We start from the raw sequence: 25,438 nt of genomic DNA, 5'->3' as shown, positions 1-25,438 counted from the left end.
AAGCACTTTTCAAACCTAGAATAAAAATCACTAATATCTTCATCTTGTTTCTGTTTACAGGCTGAGATTGCATCCCAGTCTTCTTTTCTAGTTGTCAATAATCTGGGTAAAACTTGAATCAATAATTCTGGTAATTCTTTACATTTCTCTCCTAGACCAGTACCTGGTACTCGTGCCTTGTCTTCGGCTTCTAGAACTGTCCAATCTATCTTTTTCTCTCCCACCTCCCATTCTTTCTCTTTGAGCTTTTCATACACCCCGGCGGGCAACAGGACCTTTAACATTTTAATGATATCTGGGTAAGTGTATTCTCCCATACGGAGCATGTCTTTTAATTCTCTATGGAACCCTGCTGGATCTTTGTCATGACAGGGAATTAATTTCTTCATCTCGAGGAGTTCCATCTTTGTAATCGGAGTGTAAACAAACACTCGTTGCATTTCACCGTCCTCTGACTTAACTGGATGCACTTCTCGTAACGGGTTCTGTCTTTCTATGTAAAATGGTTTACTTTCTGGGGGTGAGACATGAACAAAATGCGGGTTCAGAAACGTTCGGTATTTGTGGCGCTGTTCTAGAATGACACTAATTAAGTCGGTACCTAGACCTCTCCATCTATACTGGAGTAACTCGTTCAGGATATCGTGTAACGGACCTGGATCAGAGTGCTGACCCTCATACAGAGTAATGAGGTGCTGAATCATATACATACCCACCAATCGCTGCTCGGCTGGGGGCATTTTCAGAAACATTTGTGCCACTATTTCGTCTGGAAAAGTGGTAGAATCAGTAATCCATCGGACTGCTGATCGGGCTAGTTCTTGTTCATGCATGGTACTTAACTCACTGTAACCGATTCGTGATTTCAGAATGTAATCGGTAGCTTGGAATACTTGTTCTAGAGAACCTTGTTCTGGTGCTGAATGATGGAAAATTGACTTGTGTTCTAGGCGTAAATGGCGATCTGGAAATCTAGATCTTCCTACATACGCTATTCTGGCGGTATTCTCGTCCTCTACCTCTTCAGTATCAGAGTTACTTTCTTTCTCGCTTACTTGTGCTGCTTTACGTTGTTCGTGTATCTTTATTATTTCTCTACGGATTTTCTTGTACATACTTTCCATGGCACCAATGGTATTGTGCTTTCCTTCGGCTATATTATCACTCCACTTTGTCAGAGTTTTCATTTCTTCCGGGTCTTTAGACGGATGATCCTGTTCTCTTATTAGACAGTTAATTAAGAACTTTAATATCATGCGCTGAATCTCGGCTTTCCTTTGAGACATGGCATCACTAATACTTTGTGGGTCATCCTCTGTACGGATGAAACGATATATCCTGTCTAGATCTTCTTTCATATTGGGTAGGGTGACTAGATACTCGGTCACCCTCCTTACGCGTACGGAATATAAAACCATATTAAACTCGCCTGGAACTGGGTCATAGGCACATTCGCCAAGGGTTTGCCTGATCTCTGCAACCGACTTATTACTTTTAGGAGTACGCTGTGATGCTTGAGCATGTAATTCGAGTGCTGATAAACGCTTGTATGGCGGCGGGGTTTGAGGAAGACCTCCTCCTGCGGCCCCTAAACTAGAATCGTCGACTGATATTCTTCGTGGCGGAGCGGGAAATTGAAATGCTGGCTGGACCGGGGGTACCGTAGCAGGTACTGCATGGGGTGTCCCGGTGTCTGGAGAAGCAGGATGTGCCTGATTTACTGGGACTGGCGGAGCGCGAACAGGATTTACATATTCAGGGACTGTGTCGTCCAAATAGGACGAAATAAAAATATCAGCTGCGGTCTGTTTGTGACGTAGCTTGGTCGGAACTAGTGGTGGCGGGAAATTACTGGATGCCTCCGGGGTCGCTTTTGGCAAGCCCTCGGCAAGAAGAGGATACATACCCTTAATGAGGGCATTCCTCTGTCTGTCTGACTGTTCGGCTTTGACTTGTTCACCTATCTCGATTAATTCTTTTTCTTGGGCTCGTTCTAAGGATTCCCTACTTAATTCTGATTTTCTGATTTCCTTTTCAGTTCTTTTATGAGCTTCTTTGCGCCATAGCTCGATGGCATCTTTCTGTGACTGTCTGGCTTTCTTTTTCCATAATGCCTCCTCTACTCTCATGATGCACTCGGCATCCCACGTACCTGATACGGGCCATCTATACTTTTCTTCTAACTGTTTGGTATACTCTACCCATAAATCTAGATACAATATGGCACTTATGCCATGTTTCTGATACATAAAGTGACCTGGACTGTCCCTGGGCGGGACGGGAACTGCTGCTTCCAGCAGACCCTTTCTAGTTTTTAACTGACGTAACTTGGAAAATATGGGCATGACTGAACTGTAATCTAGACACAATACAATACACAATGAACACGATACTTATACCCCATTCATACCACGACATTAAAATACATGAAAAACATTTAAAATAATCAGTTCGAACAGAATACTACCTGGAAATACTGAGAACAGAACACATAAATTTTCTCGAGAACAGAAACTGACTAGAACAGAAACTAGATGCACTGCTGAAACAGTACGAAACTTACCGGTCTCATAAAGAGACACGTCAGGACCCGCATCCACCGAAGTGGACACTTCGTTTGTGGGTCTGTGTACCACCAACCCACAGACCAGAGTCAATTAAATGGACCCTGTCTAGATACCACCCCAGTAACGGTACTCACCGGGCAGCAAGAACGGAAGGCCTCAGACTGGACTGGACTGCTACGACGACGGACGACAAACTTCGGACTTCGGACTTCAGTTACGGGTGGACCTCCGGATACCTCGGACCTTGGACTCTTGGCTTGGGCTCTGGTCGGGACTCGCCGCGTTCCTCCACCGTCTTGTCTGGATGCTGGACCGCCTCCTCCGTCTCCTCCGTGGGCCTGAGGGATACTTGAGCAGAAATATCTGCCACTGCGCAGAAGAGTTCCGTCACGACTGCAGAGGGTCAGGGGGTCGGCGTGGCTTCACCGACGCGTGGGGAAAGGTCAAGTCCCTATTCGGGCGCCATTATGTGGTAAATAAATAAATAATACCCTATTTTTGACTAGACATATATCATAACAGATAGCTCAATAAATAAGAGTCAAGATTCGAGGTAGTAGGAGTTTTGCAGGTTTAATACAGCATAAGGACAGGAACAGGACGACCTGCATAGGAATAGGATGGCAGGGCCCAGCAGCTGCTGGGGCTGGATCTGGGATGAGCGCGCTGACTTTTAATAACAATACATGAACATATATACATAACGCAAACACATAGCATTACATTGCAGTAGGCGTGACGCGTAGCAGTCGCGAAAGATAAGGGGGGAAAAGAGGTGTAACTGGGCGTATACATAGACATGTGGTGCAGACGTAACAGAATATGTCATTAATGGGGCGGAAACATTGGAGGGGGCTACCTGGGGAGCCGGGACCTCTAACCTAGTGGTGCGCGCAAACTGGCAATGACGTATCACTAGGAGAAGCTGGGGGCTATGAACTCTGTGCTAGGAGCAGAGACTGAAGTCTGGAGGGTCGGAGCGACATGTACCTAAACAGTATCTAGTATCTGATGTTTAGAGAACATGTTGATATAAACTATAAGTCAAGAGGGGAAAGGCTAACTTGATTCTAAGACTGGACCATGCATTATTCTACATGTAGTGCGTGATGAAGAATATTAAATGACTATTAAATGCAGTATTTCTCTAACGTGGAGACGTGAAGGCTAGACAATGACGGAAACTATTGATGCAGTTCAGTAGCTTAGGAATGCAGAGAAGGAGGGCTGAACTGATAACTGGAACTATAACATATTCTTGGCAGACTCAGAGACTGAGCCAGGCTGGGCCGGGCACTGCGAGGCAGGAAGTAAGTGAAGGGTCGAGGATACAGGTGGGGGCTGTATCGCTCCTCAGCGAGGCTTCAGGAGACAGGAGCTGAATCTGGTGTCCGGGCCCTTTTGAGGCCTAGAAACGGGGACTTTATAATGGAATAACGTGCACACTGAGAAACGTGGCAACGTAGCTTTACATAGGCCTGATATTCGTAGTATTCACGAGGACTGGAAACTGGCATACTAGAGGTGGACACAACTGTAATTGCGTCATTAATCGGACATGGGGAGTGCATATGCATATTTAATCATGCACACATAACATATGATGAATGACACGTAGGGACACAGAACATGGCAAAATTTACTTTTCCACAGTAGGACCTATGGAAGATACGTAGCTGAATGAGTCAAAATCAGGCCCTTATAGCTACTTCCCAAGGAGACTGAACTGCCTCCTTCCAGTCGTCCTCTTCCAAGAGTCCTAGGTCTGCCTCCCATGCCTCTCTCAAGGAGTCTATTGAATTTGGTGATTTGTATATGATTTTCTTATAAGTCAGAGAGGTCGCCCCCCCCAATATCATTGGGTCCATTAGCATTCTGTCTTCAAGGGGTGAGTTCTGAAACTTAATTAATTCTTGATGTCCTTATTTTATGGAAATTCACCGTTCTGCATGTTCTTACCAAATCCTTTGCTTAAATGGGACTGGGTTGACTGGCTTCTATTGAGCCAGGGCCCTGGGAGATGTCTTGCCATCTCTTACATGTGCCTGACCTTTAAGACATGGTAATAAAGCTAGTTTGTAATTGGCATCCCTGACTCTTTAGTAGGGCCAGAGTAATATGTTGCAAACTGTACACCAGTGGCACACAGATCATATGTTATATGTTGGCTGTTGTGAGTAGTTACACAACTCATTTGAGCAAATCCAAATACGGGGTTGAGACTGTTCCCTGATTCAATTTCTGCGATCATGGTCTTGTTTTAGTCATTACCTATAACTATATTTTAGCTACATTTATTTGGAAGTTTTACTGCTTGGTTTCTTAATTGTATTGTTGTTTTGGTTCTTTTAAGTACTCCCCTTGCTATCCTCATAGCAAAAGCCTATTGCTTTCTATCAGAGCTACCAGGGGGAGGCCTATATGTTCTCAATGAATAGTGTTCGCTTTACAAGAAATTGGCTTACTAGGTTTTTGGGAGCTCACGACCTAGGAACTCACTCTCACCCTTTAAAAAACATCCTCGGGAATAACATGTACTGCCATCCTGCCCTCAACAAGAGCACATTACCAACTAGCATCCTACTGGAGGTTAGAATGGCTCTATAAGTCACAGAAAAAATAATTTTAACTAGTTAGTCAAGAAAGGACGAATGACAGACAAACCACAAAAAACACATTGACAAACTTAAAAGTTTCCTCATGTTTATGAACCCAAAAGTATGATTCCTTTTTAGCCCTTTGGCTTAAACAGAATAATGTCATTAATGCATTGAGAGTCTTCCTCCAATCCTCTTTCCAAAGTAGTGATTTTCCTATTAGGCAGGGTTGTGTGCTTGCCCCATTTCATTTTTCTATTTACACCAATGGGGTGAAAGCTCCCCTGCTGGACTCAATACCAGACGTCCCCAAAGTTAATAATGTTTGCACTCCAATTCTCCTGTCTGCTGATGATGCTGTGCTAACTGCCCGCACAGGCTTTGCCCTTCAAAAGTTATTAGATACTTTTGTATTCTATATATCAAAACGGGGGCTAGAACCAATGAGGCCAAGTCCTTTGTTTTAAGTACTGGTTGTAAAAATAAGAAGGTCCCAATATATCAGGACCAAAAATAGCACATACTGATAATTTTTCCTACCTTGGTGTAACGTTTGATAGGCAATTATCATGGTCAAATATGCTTCCTACTAAAGGCTTATCACTTGACAGAAGCAGTATTGCCCTACATTCATTTGTTAAAAAATTGGGAGTAAAACCCATTGACATGGCAAAAAAAGTTTATGCAGCATAATTAGTCTCGGTAGCAACCTACGGGGCAGGCATTTGGGGCTACATTAACCTATCTGCCCTACAAGTCATAGAGGACACATTTTGGAAAAGCTAGTGGGCCTCCCCGTAAGTTGCTCCAGTCTCATTGCTCATGCAGAATTGGATGTCCCTTATGTGACCGATACAATTGCTTTGGCTCCGATAATGTTGTGACATTCCATTTGGAGAGGGGAATCTATCCATATTACACAAAGTTAATAGAAGACTGCCTATCCCTGTAAAATGCCCACAAGATCACGTGGATTTCCTATATTAAATCTACTTTTTCCTCTTTAGGATTAGAACATCTATTCTCTATCCCTAGCAACTGTGTGAATTTTCCAAAAAGAGATATAAAACTCTGTTTCTTCAAATTAAGGGCTGAACCAAGATTGAGAGCAAACTGTGCAAAAGTATCAGTCAAAGCATATTTAGAACGCCCAATGATACAGGAAGGGCCAACATCTTATATTTTTACTGTGACAAACTCGCGTCACAGATTTTTTCTAATTAGATTTTGTTTGAATTTTATTCCATGTATGTTTGCCCATCCAGTTGGAATTTACTCAATAAATGAATTGCCATTCTGTCCTTGCGATGGTGTTTCTGCACAATCAAACCTACATGTTTTCTTTTTTTGCAAATTTTATGCAGAACCACGTAAAAGATTTATTTTGCCCCTGATGCGTAAATATGATTTTAAACAATGTTGTGTCGCAATGTATTTTCTACAATCTTTGCTTAATCCTATGGTCTGTTTTTCTGTGTCCTTTTTAAACCAATCACGAAGAATTAGGAAATTGTACTATACACCCGAATGAATTCTAAAACTGTTCCCATCAGCTGGCTTTTACTAACTGTTCCCTAATGGTGTTTGTTATGATGTTTGTATCTTGTTTATCTTTTTATGCACATGTGTATCATGTATAGAATTTTTTTTACTGTACTTTTATGATCTTATATTGTTAGCATCGAATAAAGTAAACTGACTGGCTGACTATTAGTAGTACTTTATCATAAATAGTTGCAATAAACTACCCATAGGGGGAAGCCCAATGAATGAATCATTTCATACATTTGAACCAACAGGTTGGAAGGTGAATTTGTTATTTAAATTAGTGTGTTATAAGATTTTAGAAAATTATATAATTTCCTTAAGTGTGAAAATGTGTATTGTTAATTCTATATTTTTTATTTGTAAAATATTATATTGTAGATAAAAAGTTTTATATTTGATTTATTTAATTTTCATTTTAAGTTTTTTACACCTTCACTAAGTTTATTTACATTGGAGTGGGAATAGTGAATTTGAGTGGGAATAGAAAATTTACAAATTCCGGCCTTTAATACTTCCAGTGACTACTGACGAACTACGATGAACTCTTTATAAGTGATTTTGGTTTTCAAAGAAGACATGCACTAATCATTGGAACATACTTGTATTGTCTCTATGTTGGAAACACAAAATCTTTATTCCACTTCTCTTTTCTGTTCATGACCCTGAAGATCACATGGGTGGCAAAAGCATTTGCTAAGAGGATGCACTTGAACGAAGATGTGTTGACTGTAAGCTACCTGCCACTAAGCCACATTGCTGCCCAGATGTTGGATATCTGGTTGCCTATCTGCAAAGGAGGGGCCACCTATTTCGCACAGCCAGATGCACTGAAGGTAACATTTGTGTGAGGACTATCACTTTAGAATACCTTTCTGTGGTATGTGTCAGATATCTGATTGCACTTGACATATATGTCAGACATTCATTCATGATGTATACTGTCAGAGTGCAATATCAGTATTATGTTTCCATTTAAGCTCATGTTATTGCTCCCCAATATTGTCCACATTTGATATACTCTTTCCATCTGCATTTGTTACTAAAATACATTTGTCGGTTCTGACTTTCTTGTTCATGCTAACTTTGTTTACTTTTTATTGAAGTTTCTATTTCCACACTGTAACACATATACCGGTGAAGTTGTTTTTGTGGTAATGGATGATGCTTCACTGTATTTTCCAAAGGATTTTTTGACAATGTGCAGGTAGAATTTCTAAAGACAGTGGTCCCTAGACAATGTGAGTTAAACGAAGAAATAACATATAGACTATATAGTTTCTATAAACTTTGTCCAGCTGGACAGAATTTAATATATAATATATAGGTTAGTAGTCAATTATCCATAAAGATTCACGTGGTATAGAGCCTGTGTCCTACTACCACATATAGAACTGTTTTACATACAGAAGGGGGGTTCAGGCAAGGGCAAGGGACTGCGTACAATACATTCTTGCAGACTGATAAAACAGAAGTACACTATTGCGACATGTTATATAATACAGGCATAGGCATATAGTGTATGCAGTGTCGACGGCGTTTCGATCCCCATGTAGGGATAAAGGGATCATCCTCAGGACATTTAATTCATGCCTGTATAACATTACATTATTAACTTTAAGCCAAGGAACAAATTAAAAACATACAGTACAATTGAAGCAACACACACGAATTGGTGGATAAAAGGGGGAAGGAAAAATGAGAAAATAACAAGGTTAGTGAGGCATGGGTAACCAGGCTTTAAAATCAGAGGCAGGCTAATTTAGGTCTACACAGCAACATTCCCATACTCACATCTTGTTTGCATTTTAACATATCATTATTGACTAAAGGGCTTAAAAGGATAATCATTATGCAGAGGAGATAATATAAGTGAACCCACCATGCTCATTTGGAGTGAGAGGCAGTGAGAGGCAGTGAGAGGCAGTGAGGCCAGCGGCGAGTGCCAGTTTCCGATAGTGTAGCATGCGTTTCAGGCGGGTGAGAATCTAAGCCGGCAGGGTATCAGAATGCCTAAGAATTCAGGATCCGCGGGTGCAGTGATCTGCAAGCGGAGCTGGTTATGTATTGTATTGTATGCCGTTTTTGTAAAGCGCGTGGTTACCAGAAGGCATCCCAGCGCTGAAATTGAGAGATACTCTGAGGGGAGGGGAGTGGGACAGAAGGATTAATTGGGGAAAAGGAAGGTTTTTAGTGTTTTTCGGAAGCGGAGAAGGCCAGGTTCGGCGCGTAATTGTAGAGGAAGGGCGTTCCAGTGTGAGGCCGCCTTCACCGAGAAGCGGCGACCTCCGGTGCGAGCTTTCTTAATTCTGGGCACCGAGGCCAGGAACCCTTTGTCTGAGCGCAAGGGTCTATTGGGTTTATAAGGAGTGACTAGGTTTCTCAGAATCGGGGGTCCTTTGCCTTGCAAGATTTTGTGGGTGATGCAAAGGGATTTAAAGATAATCCTCTCTCGCATGGGGAGCCAATGAAGCGCTTTGAGGGCAGGTTTGGCTGATGATCTGAGTGGAGTACCCATTAATAGCCTGGCAGCAGCCTTTTGGGTTTGCTGTAACTTATTGATTGTGGCTTATGGGGCTCCTAGGAAGATAGTGTTACAAGGTCTAGTTCTCTCAAGACTAGATTTCAGTATCAGTAACCTCCTGGAGTGAGGGGGGAGGAGAGGGAGAACTTTGCGGGCAGAGCGGAGTAGCCCGAAGCAGGTGCCTGCTGTCTTGTTGGCCTGTGTTTTAAGAGAGAGGTCCTGATCGAGCCATACCCCTAAGCTTTTGATTTATTTTTTTTTGGGGGGGAAGGTCCCCTAAACAGGCCGGCCAGATGGAAGAGGGTATAATTGCTGCTTTGTGGCCTAACATCATGATTTCTGTTTTGGAACCGTTAAGCTTGAGTGAGGAGTCACACATCCAAGCATGGATCTTAGTCAGGCACTGATGGAGGTTATCGGGGCATTGGTGGAATTGCGACAGTGAGACAACCAGTTGGGTGTCATCGGCATAGCTAACTATTTTTATCCCGAAAGGGGCGACCACATCCTCCAGGGGGGCCCTGTACACATTAAATAATGTGGGGCTCAGCGATGAGCCCTGCGGCACTCCACACTGGAGGGGTATTGGGGCGGATTGTAAGTTGCCTTCCCAGACTTGAAAAGTACACTTGGAGAGGTAGGATGTTAGCCAAGTTAGAGCAGACCCGCATATTCCTGCTTCGGCCAGGCGCTTGATCAAGATACGATGGTTCACCGTATCAAAGGCCGCACTGAGGTCCAGGAGGATCACTGCCACTGATCCTCCTGAGTGCGCCTAGCTTCCTCAGTGACGGAGAGGAGGGCGGTGTCAGTGCCCTGGCCTGGGCGAAATCCGGTTTGAGATTTACGCAGCCGATCGTTGGACTCCAGGAAGTGGGACAGTTGGTGGTTCACCACTTTTTCAGTGATCTTGCTGAGGCCGGGGAGCAGGGATATGGGTCTGAAGTTGGCAAGCTCTAGGGGGTCGAGATGGGGTTTCTTCAACAGGGCCTTAACGATGGCCCTTTTCCAACTGGGAGGCACAATGCCCTGTGAAAGAAAGAGGTTGATGAGCTCAGTTGCCGGGGTGGAAATGGTGGCAGCTATCTGTTTCAGGAAGCGCATCGGAACGGGGTCACAGGGGGAGCCACTCTTAATACTGGTTAGGGTTTTGATGAAGTCCTCCTCGGAGATTGGATGAAAAGTATTCAGCTGAGGGCCTGTATCCGTGGGCATATTCTCATTCTCATTATCTTTCCGTGAGGGGCTTTCAGTTTGGGGAAGAGAGGATAGGATGGTTTTTATTTTCTGATCAAAGTAGGTAGCTAGATTATTGCACTTCGACCCCGAGGGGTCTTGAGGCAACAGAGGATCAGGGATCTTTAGAAGTTCTTTCATAATTTTGTAGGTTTCTCTCGTAGAGTTGGAGGCATTTTTGATTCTGTTGTCATAAAAAGAGGTTTTAGCATATCTGAGGGCGACTTTGTATGCTCTGATCGAGTCGCGATAGGTGTTTTTATTGGCAGTGTCCCAATTTCTTCTCCAGATACGCTCATGCCTTTTGCAGCCTTGCCTTAGGATTCTGAGCTCAGGGGTGAACCAGGGGGCAGAGCTCGTTCTGGTCTGCTTTTTACGCAATGTTTTTTTTGGTAGGACTAAGTCCAGTGCGTTAGAGAGCCAGTTTTTAAAATTGGTGTCGGCTACCAAGGGGTCCGAGGCAAGGGGCGGGGGAGAGCGTTCTAATGTGTCAGTCCACTTCTCCACAGAGAGTTTCGACCACATTCTGTCGTAAGTGGAAGTGTAAGGCATTTGGATCGATTTGAGGGCAACCTGCCAGGTAAAAGTCAGAAGGAAGTGGTCTGTCCAGGGGAGGGGGGACGGAGGGCTGGTTTGAAGTGACCTGATATTGGAAAGTATCGGGTCTAAAAGGTGGCCTTTGCAATGAGTAGCTCCAGTGTTCAGGAGGTGGATCTCATAGGACGAGAGATCGAGGAGCAGGTCGGTAGCTGCTTTGTCTAAGGAATCGTCAAAATGAAGATTCAGGTCGCCTGTAATGGTGAAGTTGGAGGCAGATGAAGCTAGGACGGTGACCGTCTTTAGGAGCGAGCTTGGAAAATGACCTACATTCCCTGGGGGGGCGATATATAAGGAGGCCTGTCAATGAAGAAATGGGGGAGAGTTGGAAGTGGAAATAGCAGTTTTCGGAATCCGAGATTCCGCCATCCTTCATCATGCCTGTTAAGTGATTTTTGTACAGAAAGGCTAATCCGCCTCCTTTACCTGAGGGTCTGGGCTGTGAATTGATAAGGTGTCCTGGGGGAAGGGCACGGACAATATCGGCCTCAGAGTCGGTGGATAGCCACGTTTCTGTAAGAAACAAGGTGTCCAGGTTATGGTCTTGAAGCAGGAGATTAATCTCGAGAGAATGTTTCGGGAGGGACCTGCAGTTCAGTGAGGCCATACGTAAGTCAGCGGTAGCTGGGTGGTGGTGCCGCGCTGCAGAAGAGTCTGAGCTACAGAAATCGCGGTGCGTATACATGTACTCATACTTAAGCGTCTGATGACAATATTTATTCTTAGCGATGCGAACAGGGTTTTTTAGGGGCTGAGGGAAATACTGGGCGCACAGCTCATAGGTCATACGCAGGAGATATGGTATAAATTGGAAGGTGCATGCAGGTGAGAGGCAAATCTCTAAAACCTCTCAAAGGTGTGTTGGAGGACACACCATATACAATATAAACAAAAACCCACAGCACACTACATATGAAGTATAGGCACAACAGATGTCCGCACCCGGAACCTAAATCAAGAACACTCGCACTGTCGGCGTTTCACCCCGCACTACGGGGCATATTCCTCAGAAGTCTACACGGTGTCTGCATTCCTTACACGTGGACGAGGACTCAAGATCAATTAAACGATTGTGAATATTCTTAAACAAGCGAAACTGCTAAATAAAGTATCTCCAAATAATCGCTGCAGAACTATACTTCGCAACTACGAAAGTTATAATTGTACAAAGACGTAACCCGGTCTCGAGCGGAGCCGGGTCGGAAATATCACCGGCACTGCGACCTGGGGTTCTACTCTGACCACCTACAGCCCTGAGGAGTCGCGGAAAAAGTGTTTTCTTGCGACGAAACACGTGTCGGCTGGCTATGTATGAACATTAAAAGAGGAGCCGAAACACTGGTGTTTCCCTTCTTGGTCCATGAAAACTTGAACGTTTATGTCCATTGTGACATCTGTTGTGCCTATACTTCATATGTAGTGTGCTGTGGGTTTTTGTTAATATTTATTCTTACGTGGTCTCAAAGAAAGGAGCTCACTTCGGGAGTAGCGGAAGGGGCTATCGGTAGAGAAGAGCATAGATTCTCGCCCTGAGCCCGGCAGTGCCCGGACCCGGCGCGCCATCGTCGCGCCCGCTGCGCGGACGGGAAGTGTGGTCCATTTTATAGTCCTCTGGCCCCAAATCGGCCGAAGCAACTAGCGCGCTATCCTCAACCCTCACCCAAGATGGCGGCCGCTGATTGAGCCTGGGGAGGAGGTGAGTGTAGTCCTGCTGGGCCCGTGAATCGGCCCGGGGAGGACGGCAGGAATCCCACACAGGGATGGTTCAAGTGCTCAGGGGGGCGAAACGTGAGGAGAATAGAAAACGGCAAATTTTTTAAAAGTTGCACAGTGAGTACAATTACAGGTCTGTCTCCCGGCTTCGGCCTCAGGAGTGTGTTATAGGACTCCGGTGAGAGAAGAGCAGGACTTGTGAGAAATCGCAGCAATAATAACTCAAGCTTTGAAATCTCTGAGGACGAACTGGCTGATGAGTTTAATGCCACAAGCCAGGGAGAACAAGATGCTCTTTTGGTGGAAACTTGCAAAAACACCAAGGGAGAGGGAGCGAATGTCAAGGAGTTTCCCCTCTTCCAGAAGAGGTTAGTACCATCAGTTCAACCGACTCCACCCCAGATAGTGGCAGTTGACGTGGTCAGCCCTAGTCAGATCCCATTAGATCTCAGTATATCATCTCCCCCCCCCCCAGCGCCAGCGCCTCCGCCTCCCCTGCTCCTGCACAGGTTCAAAATGCTCTTACCCCAATTTCCATGACACAAGAACGGACACAAAAACTGGATGATAATGTATTACATCCAAATCAATTGCCCGCTATTAAACCTGCACAGAGTCATAACCAGCTGATGGATGATAATACCACGGATTCTATTCCAGGACCACAGGAGCAACAACAGGATTCAGTGCAGAGCTTAAAAAATAAAAACTCAGAACCTCCACAACCAACTCTCAATTTGAAAGCGCAGTTTGTATTGGATACAGCACAACTTTCAGGTTTAGTGTCTGTCACAGTCTCAGCCCCGGAGCCAGCAGAGAGTCTCTTGGACAAACTACCAGAGGATAGAACAGAGGCATCGTCCACTAAACAGTTGGATATCAAGACGCTGCTCAATCTTATCCTCGATGAAATAAGAGATATGAAGAGGTCTCAGAAAAGCGAGACTGCTTCTCTTAATCTCCATCTAGATAAGATCGAAGAGGCGATGTCTTGTCTGCCAGTTAAAATCCAGGAAGCAGAGTCCAGGATTTCTCAGCTAGAGGATCAGATGACCGGACTGCTGACCAGAGAACGCAAAGTGATTAAAGTTAGGAGCTCGTTAGAAAACAAGCTTGAGGAGCTTGAAAATTGTTCCCGCCGCTCTAACCTGCGTATAGTGGGAGTTCCTGAGAGAATGGAAGGAGCCCAGACACCACAATGGGTTGAATCTTTCATTAGGGAAAAAGTTCTCCCCGAATTCAGTGGGGACCTCACCATCACTAGGGCTCATAGAGTTCCGTTCCACCCTCTGCCAGGTATGAGCGGCCCTCGTACCATCTTAGTCAACATTGCGGACTACCGTATAAATGAAAGGGTCCTCTCAAAAGCAATACAACAAAGGCAATTCCCAGTCAATGAAACTTCAAACTGTAGAATCTTTCCTGATATGTCCGCATCAGCAGCTTGCCGGCGCAAAGAATTTGTCAAGATGTTGTTTTTATTTAAAGCCCAAGGCGCACAGGCCTCAATGGCGCAACAATCTAAATTGCGCGTTCTTGTCAAGGGGAAATTTCATATGTTCGCTAACTTAGAAGAAGCACAAGATCTCCTTAGGGAAATTTCAAAGCCATAGTGAACTGGTGGACTAAGAATTACGCGTTTTGTTTTGCTGGGGAAGGGGAGCGATCACCTCGGGTGCAAAACATGTCACCCAAAGAAATAGTAGGGGGAACGAGAGGTGGTTAGTGTGGTGGTGGTTCCCCTCTCTAGAGGGGTGGTTTGAGAATGGGATGGGGGGTTTAGGTGGGTGTTTAAATGCAGAAAAAAATTAACAGGAAAAGAAAAATGTGTATTTGATCTTAGAGATTTGTTGTAAGGCAGGCCATGGTAATTGTGATCATTTAACCTTATATGTAAAAATATTCAAATGCAGTATGTGAAACTGATATCTTGTAATATTAATGGATTACTTAACCCACGTAAGAGGGGTGCCTTCTTAAACTGGATTACGTCTTTTTCTCCCGAGATAGTGTTTCTTTAGGAAACTCATTTTAGATCTGATGACCCAGAAATAATATGTCCTAAAAAGTACTCAGGTATTCTTTTCCTCCGCCACTCTGGCTGTTCGAGGGGTAGGGATTTTACTCTCGAGTACACTGGATTGGCAAGTGAAAGACGTTCAGCGAGATGGGAAAGGCAGATGGCTGTGGGTAAAGGTTAAACTTCAAGGTATATTGCTGAATTTGGTAAACTATTACGGTCCCATTCATGACGACACTGCAGCACTGGTCCAAATCTATCAATTAGTAAGGGGTATGGAAGGCTTTGTGGTCCTAGGTGGCGACTTTAATTTTATCCAGAATTTAACACTGGATTCATCAAATAAAACGAAGCGTCAATTGAAACCCAAAACTACAAAAATAATTCATAATTTAAAAGAAGACTTTTCATTAGTGGATCCTTGGAGATTAGCTAATCTCACCCTCTTGAAATATACATGCTATTCTGGGAGATTCAGATCAGCTTCGCGTTTGAATTACTTCCTGGTTGATAAAACAGCTGTGGGGGGTCCAGTGGAAATAATAAACAACTCCTTTTCAGATCACTCCTTAGTTTCCTTTTCTTTATTATTAAACAATACACAGGAACATAGACCTAGATGGCAGTATGATAAAACTCTTTGACAAGATATGACCTGGCTAACGGAAACTAGACAATTTATTAAGGAGTTTTTTCAAAACAATCTACAGACGGCCCCATTATTTGCGATATGGGAGGCTTTTAAAGCCACATTCAGAGGCCAGGTTATCTCATATAAAGCAAGAATCAACAAGATACGGAGACATAAGAATTCCGTACTCCAAACTGCAGTGGAGGAGGCTAGACGAAGGATAACCCTTTTGGATTCTTCAACACCCATAATAAAAGCACATCAGCAAGGTCTAGTTATAGCAAAGGAAAATCTGAAAGATTTTTTTCTAACAGAAGAAATTGCAGGAAGTAAGGCTTATCAACAAAAATTATACGAGGAGAGTCAGCATATAGGTAGATTTTTGGCTTGGACCACAAAAACACAAAGAGCTGCCCAATTAATCTCACAAATAACAAATCCTGTAACAGGTCTCCTCGTGAAGGAAAAGCAAAGAATCGGGGAGGTATTTAATTCGCATTTTATCCAGATTTATGGAAAACACAGGGGGTAGATGACCCAGATTTTGAGAGATATTTTGATTTACTGGAGTTACCGGTGCTTTCACAGCAATTCTCAGATGCTCTGAGTTCACAAATTCAAATTGCGGAGGTACAGGAAGTATTAAAAAGTATGGCGAACGCTAAAGCTAGTGGAGCAGACGGGATGCCCATAGAAATTTATAAGCTATTTCAGACTGAAAGGCTTCCCTTTTTAGTAAGTTTGTTTAATGAAATTAAAGATGGTATTGAGGTTCCTAAATGTTTCAAAGAGTCGGTAGTAATAGTATTCTGTAAAAAGGATAAGGACCCCACCGACCCAAGCTCCTATCAGCCCATCAGTCTGTTAAGTACAGATTATAAGCTGTTTATGAAAATGTGGGCAAAAAGGATAACACCTTGTGCAAGCTATCGATTACTCTTTGACTAATCAGACAGAGGCAGTGATTATGATGATGGACGCTGAAAAAACTTTTGACCTAGTAGATTGGAATGCATTGTTTTTTATTCTATCTAAGTTTGGTTTTCCTCAACAATTCATTCAGATGTTAATACGAACATATGGTGGGGCAGAAGCAACAATAATGATTAATGGTTCAGCATCTGGAAAGATTACCATCAAACGAGGTACCCGTCAGGGATGCCCGTTGTCTCCTCTTCTATTTTCATTATTTATCAAACCCCTAGCTGAGAAGATCCGGGAAAATATAGGCATAGTCCCTCCGATAGTTGGAATGTCAAAAATCAAGTTATATGCAGATGATATCATTTTATATTTGAATGCAGGATCAGATAATATACAGAATGTGGTAGATGAAATCCAAAATTTTACACAAGTCGGAGGATCTAAAGTTAATCATGCAAAAACTGAAATTTTTGCATTTAATACCACTGCCTCTGATTTTCCATCTGCTATTTAACTTAGACCGAGGCGTCCAATTAGATATCTGGAAATTTATGTTACTAATGATTTGGGGCAATTGTTTTCTTTGAACTATGTGAGTCTGCTGTCAAGAGTCAAAAAGCTATGTGATAATTGGTCGCTGTTGCAACTGTCTTTAGTGGGAAGGCTTTCACTGGTTAAAATGATGGTACTTATGTGAGTCTGCTGTCAAGAGTCAAAAAGCTATGTGATAATTGGTCGCTGTTGCAACTGTCTTTAGTGGGAAGGCTTTCACTGGTTAAAATGATGGTACTTCCATTATTTTTGTTTTTGTTTATTAATCTGCCTTTGAAAGTCCCAAGTTATTATTTTAAGGAACTTGATCAATTAATAAGGAAGTTTATCTGGAATAATAAATAACTGAGGGTTAAGCTTTCTATATTACAGCTTGATGTAAAATCAGGTGGAATGGCACTCCCACATTTCTTAACTTATTATCAGGCTTCTTTACTGAATTTATTTTCACAATTGGGTAAGGAAAATTCTGTTTTTGATCATTTTTTCTTGGTACACATGTTGGTTGAAAGTGCGATTAGACTTCCAGCTTTTTTACGGCTGGCAAAACTCCCTAAAAAAACACGCTATAAGAGTATTGTTATTCTGGTGGATAGAATGCAGTCATTTGTTAAATTATGAAACGTCCCCTTATTTCACGCTTATACCCCAATTCAGGATGGGGCAGCAGGAGGTCTTAAACTTTCTAATAGGCTTCTGCAGGATTGGCAAGAGTTAGGTTATCTCCATTTTGGAGATTTTTATAATCTTGATTCTTTAATTTCTTGGGAAATGGTGTCGGTGCAGGCAACTATACCAAATACTGCATTGGCTTTGATCTTTGCACAGATATCTAATTTCCTTAAAATAATTATGCAATTTTGGATGAGAAAAAGAAGCCAATTGTCAGGCAAATAACAAATAAACTGGTAGGGGTTGGCTGCTGGTATCAGTTGCTCAATCAAAAAGCCAATTCAGAAGAGGTCCTGATAAGGGAATTGCAAAACATTCATTCGGAGACTGGCTGTAGGTTCAATACAAAAGAATGGATACAGCTTAATGAATTAGCAAATAAAGCTCTTAGAGGGGCCAACTTTAAAAGAATGAATTTTTTATCTAGATGACTATTATAATTTACACCTTTCAAATTGTCTAAAATGTTTTCTACTTGCCCAAATACATGTATTCGCTGTAATAGAGAGGGGGAGGGTGGATGGATACATATTTCTTTGTGTGTAATGTTTTACAATCCTTCTGGAAAAGGGTTTTTCATGAAATATCCATCATTTTATCTCTGGAAATCTGTCCATCACATTGTTGGTTTTATTTGGTTCTTCAGCAGTAGTGAAATGTTGCACAAAAAATCAGCAATATTTTATATTAATCGCCATAGCAGTTGCTAGGTCTCTTGTGCTGCAAAACTGGAGATCCAGTACACAACCAAGCATTGAACATTGGTTTACTAAAATGATTAGGACGTATAAATTGGAGGCTTATGCAAAGCGTATAGGGGCGGTAGGAAGATTTAAAGGTATTTCGTGCTCTTTTTTTCTTATGGATTTGTTGCAGAAATTTGAAAATTTAGTTAACTTATAAGCTATATAGGCATGGTACTTTGTTAAAAAAAAAAGGCAGTCTCCTAGAAAGGGAGAAAAATATATAACTGGCACATGGAGCTTTCTATATTTTGCACTTGGCACTTGCACTTTGTACATTGCACTTTCAATATTTTTAACCCTATTTATTGTAATTCATTGAATTAAGTAGTTTTGGCAGGATTTTGTTAAGTTAGGCTTGTGGGACCTGATTTCCAAATGAGAAATGTAATTGTATGAATTTTTACTATGTCTTTTCTACAAATGTCTTCTTTGTCTCATGGTCAAGCCATATGTTATGTAAAATAACATTTAAAATGTTTGTCTTATTATCTTTTTCCTGTTCTAATAAAAATTGTGTCAGTGTAACCGAAGGGGGTGTGTGGAGTAACCCGATAATGCGCTTACCTAACAATTTAAGCGAGTGCTGCTTGCTGGTAGAGCGGTGGTAGTTCCCACTATCCACACCATAACCACTATCCACACCATAACCACTAGCCACACCATAACCACTATCCACACCATAACCACTATCCACACCATAACCACTATCCACACCATAACCACTAGCCACACCATAACCACTATCCACACCATAACCACTATCCACACCATAACCACTATCCACACCATAACCACTATCCACACCATAACCAATATCCACACCATAACCACTATCCACACCATAACCACTATCCACACCATAACCACTAGCCACACCATAACCACTATCCACACCATAACCAATATCCACACCATAACCACTATCCACACCATAACCACTATCCACACCATTACCACTAGCCACACCATAACCACTAGCCACACCATAACCACTAGCCACACCATAACCACTAGCCACACCATGACCACTATCCACACCATAACCAATATCCACACCATAACCACTATCCACACCATAACCACTATCCACACCATAACCACTATCCACACCATAACCACTATCCACACCATAACCAATATCCACACCATAACCACTATCCACACCATAACCACTATCCACACCATAACCACTAGCCACACCATAACCACTATCCACACCATAACCACTATCCACACCATTACCACCAGCCACACCATAACCACTAGCCACACCATAACCAATATCCACACCATTACCACTAGCCACACCATAACTAGGGTTATGGTGTGGATTGTGGTTATGGTTGTCTGTTGACGATGATACCGAGGTTGCAAGCATGGGCTGTCTGTATAAGTGCAGGCGAGTCCCGCTGGGCACCAGCTGTGGTCATGTGTTAGGGCCAGTGATTAGTGTGGCTAGGCTTTAAGACCTTCTTAGTTTCTATGAATTCCGAAAGGTGAGGGTTGACATGTCTTTCAAGCAATTTGCTTATACTGTCATATAGCTCCTGTATATCCTTATATCGTGTTAAGTTAGCATAGGTACATTTGAGGTTTAAACGCCATTTTTCTTTCTTGCAACTTCTGCACACGACACTTAATTGTTGACTTAGCTTTCAACCTAGTAGTTTGCCGTGGTGTATGTGAGAATAATATGTTATTGCTTTGATATCAGCTTTGCTTAATAAACTATGTCTGCACGAAGAGTGCTGAAGTTTCAGGAACAACACGATATGGAATTGTTATGAGGTCTGATCTCCACGCCTTTATAGTCATAACACAAGTGCAGCCTTTGCCAACTCTGGCTTCAGGCGGGATTGATATTGCTTTGCACGAGGCACATAGAACACTTGATGCGGTGCACATGCAGAGAGAGCTGGTGTATGCTGATGTGATTCCTTCATGCTAGGACACTAAGGTATGGGCCCGCCCTAAACCAACCCAAAGAGACCTTCTTAGCTAATAATATAATATATGTGTTAGGGTGGGTGAGATATAAGTGTTGTTAACTCTTATTCATTACAGTATGTTAACATGCTGTCACCATTCGCTTTTTATGTCTTAGTAACTATGCTGGTAATTTTGTTACTGATAATAAGTATACTTGTATTATCTAAGATACTGCGCCTGAGAAGACGGCATTAGTAAATAAACATTTCAAATGCACATGTGTCTTCTTTACTCCATGTTCTGGTTTGTAATGATAATATAACGAAAGAGTGTTCATGAGTTCCACGTACTCTGAGGTACAGTAAGTTCATGTTCTGGTTTGTCTAAACATTGGGAGTTTGATATGTCCAGAGAGACACTGTAGCTAGCTCGGTAAGGGGTGAGTTGGATACTAAGGTGAGTTTTGGGACACCCTAATTCGCCGAGGTTCCACTCCTCTGTGCACAGTTCTGTGTGAGAACAGAAACCCTGCGACATGGCGCCCAACGGTTTCGGTGGTCTTATATCATAACACTCGAGTAGTATATCGTTCAAACCTTAACCCCTTCACCTCCGTTTCCGGAAAGCGGGGTGTCGGTGAAACCTACCTATTTTTTGAAATAGGTCTTATTCAAGCTTGATTCTTTCTTAAACGGTTTCTTTGAATTACTACCCAGTTGTGCTACAAAGTATTCTTTGTATTTTCTTGTTTCCAGTGTTGTCGTGGCGGCGGTGGCCATTGCGCAGCATAGTCGCGTGGCGGTGCGCAACCATCTTCAGACGTACCAAGTCCCGGTGGATGGGATGGCTGTGATTTTCGTGGTATGTGCAGATCCGGCGTTCCCTTACGAGTTGTTTTACTCTTGGGTTACGTTTCCGGCTGTGGACGCAACTTCTGGTTTGTTCCACTCCTACACCGCCTCGGCTGTCCCGGCTGAATATACACCGTACAGGGCACTGGAAATACCTATTGATCATTGGCAGCATCGAGTTTGGTTTGATGGCACCCTCCCCCACTCTTTGTCCGCTGCGAGGTTAGGTCCGCTCTCGATTCCAGGTACTAACTGGCCTGCGTTGGGTGGTTTTATCCCGCACCCGAATCACGGCGCTTGTACCCTTCAGGAAATTCGCAGGTTACATGTTGTATCTATTTCCGTGATTCGAGCACTAGTGCAATACATAGGTCGTCATCTCCCGGGTGGTCCCCCGGGGGGTCAGACCGTTCAAACGGAACGTGGTGGTTTACGGCTCAATCCAGTTATGGTAAATTCGGTTTTTGGTCAACGCCCTGATAATAAAGATGATTTTCCTTTTTGGCTGGCCGAGAAATTTGACCAACTGGAAGCCGTGTTTCCCAATTCTTCTCCTGCTGACAAACATAGAATGTTGACGATTACTTTACCTAAGGATATCACTCCCGAGCTCGTTGACTGTGAACGTTGGGGTAAGACTTTTGCGGCTGTTTATGCGAGGTGTTTCGGCACCCCATCTATGGCTGTACTGCCTACGATCATAAAACGTGTTCAGGATGATCACGGTCCTGAGGCAGCGGTTGAATTGGGTATGCGCCTGTGTGGTTCTTTTGAGATTGTAAGTGATCTCATACTCTCCAACATCAAGGGAGATGCTGTGAACTTCCAGGTTTTTAATGCACTGGCAGCGTTACCCGATGCCGAAAAGCCCCGCCAGTTGGCGAAGATTGTGGTGGCCGCTTATAAAACTATCGGTCGCACAAGTAAGGGTTTGAAGTACTTCGCGGTTAAGGAGAGGAAACAACCACAAGTGCAATCTGCTACGGCAGATGTACAACCAAAGTCCAAAAAACAAAATTGGCCTCAGAAACAGAAACAGGGGAAGCAACAGCAGCAAACGCAGGAATCTTATCCTGCAACACAAGTCCCTGCGCCAGCTGAGAAAGTTTATGATTTGCGCGATCGCGCGATGATTAAATCACCTGATCGATTTCAGGTTTCTGATCAACGCTCTCCTCGTTCCTTTCAGGACTCATTGGCCCAGAAGACCGGTGGAGGAGAAGGCGGACGGGGACGTGGTGGCCAACAGGGACTTTGCCAGCCCCGCCAGACAGAAGGCGCATGGAAGCAGGAGGATTCTACGCCAAAGAGACCGCAGTTTGCGAAAAAGAAAGTCGCAGCCTTAACGGCGCATCGATATGCCACAGATAGTGAGAACGCGGCTTCGGAATCTGACGTGGGCTCTGACCTTGCTGGACAGCGCGGCGGAGATAACCATAGTCAGAGAGGCGCTCCGTCCACTACTGAGGGTGACAGCGACTGAAGTGTTCGTTGTAATAGAAACAGCCGATACGAGACTGGCTCCCCCTGAAAGACTTTTTGAAATTGTCCTGTTAATTGAAGGTGACATACAGCGTACTGTCAGAGGGGTATTTTGGGAGAACCTTTCGTCTACGTACGACATTTTGCTTTCTGAGGCTGACTGGCCCCCACCTTTTGTGCTCGCAGCGCCGCGAGGGGAGGAGGTAATCCTTCCCAGTTTCGCGCACACTGTCTCAACTGAGCATGCGCAGCATTTTGCAGAAGAGTGGGCTCGGGCTCTTGCGCCGGCTCTGTACCGCAACCAATGTGGTTGGGATAAATTGTCTCCTTGTCACGAAATTCCTTTGCGGTCTGAGCCGCAGCCTCAGCCTCAATATCCCATACGGCGTGAAGCTAAAGCTGCCGTCGCAGAAATCCTTGAACAATTGGAATATCAGGGAGTTATTGAAACGTGTGTGTCACCGATGAATAATCCCCTTTTTACTGTGACCAAACCTGACGGATCATATCGTTTGGTATTGGATTACCGGCATTTGAACTCGCATTGCCGTAACTGTGCAGTACAGAATACTCACGGCTCTGCGCTAGTGGATAGTCTGGTGCGTAAGCGTTTCAAGACAACGCTTGACATATCCAACGGTTTTTATGCCCACAGACTGGATAGCTTTAGCTCCCAATGGACAAGTTTTACGTCCGCTGGTGTGCAAAAATGCTTCCGGCGACTCCCGATGGGCTACAAAAATAGTCCTGGTGTCTTCACCTCGAGAATAGTCACTCTATTGGAGAGTATCGATACAGATGCATGTTCTTATATGGATGACATTTATCTCACAGACGACGAAATTTGGATGCATCTGTGTCGAGTGAATTCGATAATTTGTAACTTTGCAGATAGGGGTTACAAGTTTAATTTTGCAAAATCGCACATTGCAGAACACACAGTGTTGTTCCTCGGCTATGAGCTGAACAATGAAGGTCGAGGATTGGCTCCTCACTTCCTGGAGAAATGCGCACAGTTGCGCGTTCCTACAACACTGAAAAAATTACAGTCTTTACTGGGCTTCTTGAATTTCGGCAGAACTTATGTTCCGGAATATGCCCAGCGTATCAAGCCTTTGTATGCTTTGATACAACCAACTTTTTCAAAATCATGCTGGCTGCCTGAGCATTCGGCCATTTTGCAATCTTTGCAGGCCGATCTGCTCGCATCTAAATACTTACTGACTCGTGATAACCACACCAACCTGGTGATAAGAATAATTCCAGGGGCGGTGGGTTTCACGTACCTGACTTTTAATGAAGGTGACACAGTACCTATTGCTTACAAGTCACTCTTGTACACTTCGGCTGAATTGCGGTTTCCCACTGTGGAGAAAGTTTTAACTGCTGTACAGATGGCGATTCTTAAAGAACGAGCTCTGTCACAGGGGAAGCCCATGTTAGTGGTAACACCCTGTCCTCATTTGGAGGCAGTCACAAAAGCCAGTGTACCAAATTCAAAAGCTTTGCACCCTCGGTGGATTCAGTGGGCTGCGTCATTGACATCCACGGATGTCACGTTTATTTTTGACGCCTCCTTACGGTCGCAAGAGTACTTGCAGTATGAATTCGTTCATCCTGCTCCTCTGGCTATGCGACCTTTGGAGGACTTCCATTGCATCATTTACACTGATGGGTCGGCGCAGGTTGCGCATGGCTCTAAACATGCCTACGTTTCCGCATGCGCCATTGTGGTCGGTGCTATGTTGAATGATGAGTTCATTTCCAGGGAAGTGCACACGTTGCCCCTGGGCGATTGCACCGCACAATTGGCGGAGCTTCGTGCTCTCTTACTAGCGTTGGAGTACGCGGATCCAAGTGTTACTACTCTGATTGTAAGTGATTCTTACTACTGTGTCCAGTCTTACAATGAAAACTTGTTCTTTTGGATTCAAAATGATTTTCATGATTCCAAGGGTAGCACAATAAAACACAAAATGATCTGGGTTCGAGTGGCAGAGCTTAAGGCTATGTTGCCTCTCGTTTATGTGATTCATACTCTCGGTCATCAGCGCGTAGGAGTTCACGCTGTTGGCAACTCGCTTGCTGATGAAGCAGCGAAATCAGCAGTATCTACATACTTAGTTGCAGCGGTTACTAGGTCAAAAACCAAGATTGATAGCGACATCTTGGCAGCAGTTGCTGCCTCTGAGAAGGGAAGTAAGCATCCTGCGGGATTCCCTTCGAAGTACAAATACCACTTAAGTCCCGAAAAGGTTCCTTTTGTGACAATTCCTGACGTTGGGGAACGGCTGATTCCCAACTCGGATCGCAGAGCAGACTTGATTACAGCGGCACATGAAGGTGTGGCGTCTGCGCATGCGGGCGTCTCGGCCACTGTAACTCAATTACAACAACGTTTCTGGTGGCGGGGACTGTACAAACAGACGCGTGATTATGTCCTTCTTTGTGACATATGCCAGCAGATTAAACCTTCGACTGCTACCCGTCCGCCACAGACTCAGTTGTACATTTCTAATAAACCGTTAGGTTGTGTTTATTTAGATCACTGCGGTCCTTTTTCATCTGATACTGCGTATAAGTACATCTTAGTAGCGGTTGACTCATGCACACGCTTTGTGTGGGTATGGCCACATCGCAGCGCTGATTCACGGACTGTCATTAGAGATTTGCGTGTCTTTATAGGGATTTTTGCCTGTGGTACCTTCCATTCGGATCAGGGTCCGGCTTTCGCCTCTAAGGCGTATAAGGATGCCATGACTTCGTTGGGGGTCCAAGTCAAGTTTTCGTCTCCCTACAGACCTGAGGGTAACAGTGTAGTTGAGCGAATGAACCGTGATTTAAAGCAATCT

At 43.8% G+C, this 25,438-nt stretch overlaps 1 protein-coding gene across 5 annotated transcripts in view; it reads left to right on the top strand.

Moving 5' to 3' along the window:
* The window catches only part of LOC144817695 (long-chain-fatty-acid--CoA ligase ACSBG2-like), a 607,186-nt gene that overhangs the window by 496,099 nt on the left and 85,649 nt on the right, over positions 1–25,438 (top strand). For all 5 annotated transcript variants that reach the window (XM_078674444.1, XM_078674446.1, XM_078674447.1 and 2 more), the window contains one exon: positions 7,381–7,545. In XM_078674444.1, coding sequence (XP_078530570.1) covers positions 7,381–7,545 — 165 coding nt within the window. The remainder of the gene's footprint in view (positions 1–7,380; positions 7,546–25,438) is intronic.

This window comes from Lissotriton helveticus, chromosome 2_1 (genome assembly GCF_964261635.1).
Source record: "Lissotriton helveticus chromosome 2_1, aLisHel1.1, whole genome shotgun sequence".
Classification (NCBI taxonomy): domain Eukaryota; kingdom Metazoa; phylum Chordata; class Amphibia; order Caudata; family Salamandridae; genus Lissotriton; species Lissotriton helveticus.
This window is presented reverse-complemented; position numbering and strand designations above follow the sequence as displayed.